Source organism: Octodon degus, unplaced genomic scaffold (assembly GCF_000260255.1).
Source record: "Octodon degus isolate 3935 unplaced genomic scaffold, OctDeg1.0 scaffold00050, whole genome shotgun sequence".
NCBI lineage: Eukaryota > Metazoa > Chordata > Mammalia > Rodentia > Octodontidae > Octodon > Octodon degus.
The window spans coordinates 9,929,550-9,932,406 of record NW_004524626.1 but is presented as its reverse complement, the minus strand read 5'-3'; the positions used below and the strand labels follow the sequence as shown (position 1 = coordinate 9,932,406).

At 50.8% G+C, this 2,857-nt stretch overlaps 1 protein-coding gene across 2 annotated transcripts in view; it reads left to right on the top strand.

The window, feature by feature from the left end:
- The window catches only part of Gtf2f1 (general transcription factor IIF subunit 1), a 7,755-nt gene that overhangs the window by 870 nt on the left and 4,028 nt on the right, over positions 1-2,857 (top strand). For both annotated transcript variants that reach the window (XM_023717199.1, XM_023717198.1), the window contains exons 3-4: positions 1,048-1,120; positions 1,367-1,560. In XM_023717199.1, the coding sequence (XP_023572967.1) occupies positions 1,048-1,120; positions 1,367-1,560 (267 nt within the window). The remainder of the gene's footprint in view (positions 1-1,047; positions 1,121-1,366; positions 1,561-2,857) is intronic.

Sequence of the window (2,857 nt, the reverse complement as noted above, 5' to 3'; positions counted from 1 at the left end):
ATATATATATTTTTTTTTTATTTTTTTTTATTTTTAGTTGTTACTTCGTATCGGCCCCGGCCCTAGATTACGCTGAGACTGGCTATTGAGACTGGGTGTGGTGGCGCCTGCCTGTAATACCAGCTTTTGGGAGGCCGTTAACAGGTGGATCACTACAAATCCGTTCTAGTAGTGAGACCCAGAACACCCTGTAGGCCCTTCCCTAAAAATGCAAAATAAATAAATAAAGGAAAGAAAGAAAAAAAAGAAAAGTCAATAGTTTCGAGGGCCAGCTAAATAGCTCAGCAGATTAAAGTTCCAGCAAGCAGGCCCAGGAGCCAGATGTTCGATCCCAGGGCCTGCCTTGCCACCGCCGCCCCCCCCCCCAACGCCCGCACTGAGATGGTGATTGAGACTGGGCATGGTGGTGCACGCCTGTAATCCCAGCTCTTTGAAGGCTGTAAAGAGGTGGATCACTAGGAGTCCGGTCTAGTACCGAGACCCTGAATACCATATAGACCCCTCCCTAAAATTAAAAAAAAAAAAATTGTTGCTTATTTTTAGTAGTGGGAATTGAATCCAGGACCTTCGCACTGTTCCACCTATCCAGCCTCCCCCTCCCATTTTTAATTTGAGAAGGTCTTGCCAAGTCACTGAGTTGCCCAGGCTGGGCTCAAAGTTGTAATCCTCCTGCCTCAGCTTCCCAGAGTGCTGGGGTGCCAGGTGTCCGCCAATATACCCAGCTAGGTGGATTCTTACTGGTTTTTTTCTTCCTGGAAAACCCAGTTTGAAGCTGGCATGGTGGTACACATCTGGCATCCCACCCAGTACTTCAGTTGAGGCACGAGGATGGCTGGGAGTTGGAGGCCTGTCTGAATTCAGAGCAGGACTCTTGGTTCAAAAAAACTCCAAAACAGTTCTCGCATTTTTCTTTTTCCTGATAATCTGGGAACCCTCAGGGTTTTTTTCTGAGTCCCTAGGATGGCCCAGCGCAAAGGACTGAACCAACATGGGTTTATTGAGTGAATAATTGATTGACTCATTAGTCTTTTTTCTTGGTTACTCCAGGAATACAACCAAAAAATATAACATAATGGCTTTCAATGCAGCCGATAAAGTGAACTTTGCTACGTGGAATCAGGTAGATCCCTGGTTTAGGGGTCTGGGAGGGAAGGGACTGAGAGAACCTGACCTTAGATGTGGGGGTTGGAATAGTTGCTTGGCTGTCACAGTCACAAGCTTAAGCTTCCGCTGCTTTCCCCAAGTGGACATTAAGGACCTTGAAGGCCCTGGCCAAGCGGTGGCCCAGTGTAGGGAGGTGGCGAATGTTCCTGATGGGAGGGCTACAGCCCAAGCACATGGGGGCCCTGACAGCTTTCTCCCCCAGGCCCGGCTGGAGCGGGATTTGAGCAACAAGAAAATTTACCAGGAGGAGGAGATGCCTGAGTCGGGTGCAGGCAGCGAGTTCAACCGGAAGCTCCGCGAGGAGGCCCGGCGCAAGAAATATGGCATCGTGCTCAAGGAGTTCCGGCCCGAGGACCAGCCCTGGCTGCTCCGAGTCAACGGAAAGTCGGGCAGGAAGTGAGTGGTGATGGGGAAGGTGCCACGTGAGGCCCACAGGGAGCAGCCCACATCTGGGGCCACGTACCCAGGGGGCGTGCTGTCCTCTCCAACCTCAGCTCCCTAAGTGTGCAGTAGGGATGCCAGCACTTCCTCATCTTACTTATTTATAGTTATTTATTTGTTACGGTATGGGGATTGAACCCAGGGCCTTTGCCTAGAGCGCATCACCAGCCCTTTCTATTTTGGGACCGGGTCTCACTGAGTTGGTAAGTTACTCAGGCTATGCCTGGTCCTCCTGCCTGGGATTTAACCCCGGGCCTTCACACTGAGGCATATGTGTGGCCCATTTAAAATTTTTTTGTTGTTTTTGCGGTACCATTTACCAAACTTGGGACTTTGTACATGCCAAGTGCTTATGCCACTGAGCTCTCTATCTTCCCAGCCCCATTTTCAATTTTTGATTTTTTTTTTTTTTGAGACAGTGTCTATGCAATTCAGGTTCACCTTGAGCTCACTTTATAGGCCAAGCTGGTCTCAGACTTGCAGTGATCCTCCTGCCTCAGCCTCCTGAGTGCTGGGATTATAAGTGTGTGCCACCATGCCGGGCTTGATTTATTTTTAATATTAATATTATTGTTATTGTCTTCTTTTTTGGAGAGTACCAGGAATTGAACTCAGGGCCTCCCCTCACGCTTGGCGGCAGGCTGTGCACTGCTGTGTGATATCCCCAGCCCTCATCCTGATTTTGTGACAGGGCCTTGCTGAGTCAGTAAGTTGCCCAGGCAGGGCTGGCACTTGCCCTCTCCCCGCCCAGAACACAGGGAGCACCAGCGTGCAGTGACACCGTACCAGGCCGTGGGAGGTGGGGCGGGGACTTGGTGTTCCTCAGAAAATGAAGTCAGTGTGGGGACTCTTGGGTCACCATACTGGAGGGGTGGTCTGTGGGCAGAGTGGAGGAGCTAGGTCAGGCACCCGAGAGCATTCTAGGCACACTGCATGACAGTGACAGATCAGGATAGGAGGTACCAGGGTGCCGCGAGACCCTGGGAAGCCTTGAAGGTGTTAAGCCAGGTTAGGCACTTAGAGCAAGATTGCAAACAGCATGGTGTGGTGGCACACACCTGTAATCCTGGCACAGCAGGAGGCTGAGGCAGGAGGATGTCAAGTTTGAGTCCCACCTGGGGAACTTAAGGTGATCCTGTTTCAAGAAATAAAAATGGCTGGAGGGGCTGGAGAGATGGCTCAGTGGTCTAAAGCACCTACTTAGAACAAGCTTAGCAAAGCATCAGGGACCGCGGTTCAATCCCCCAGCACC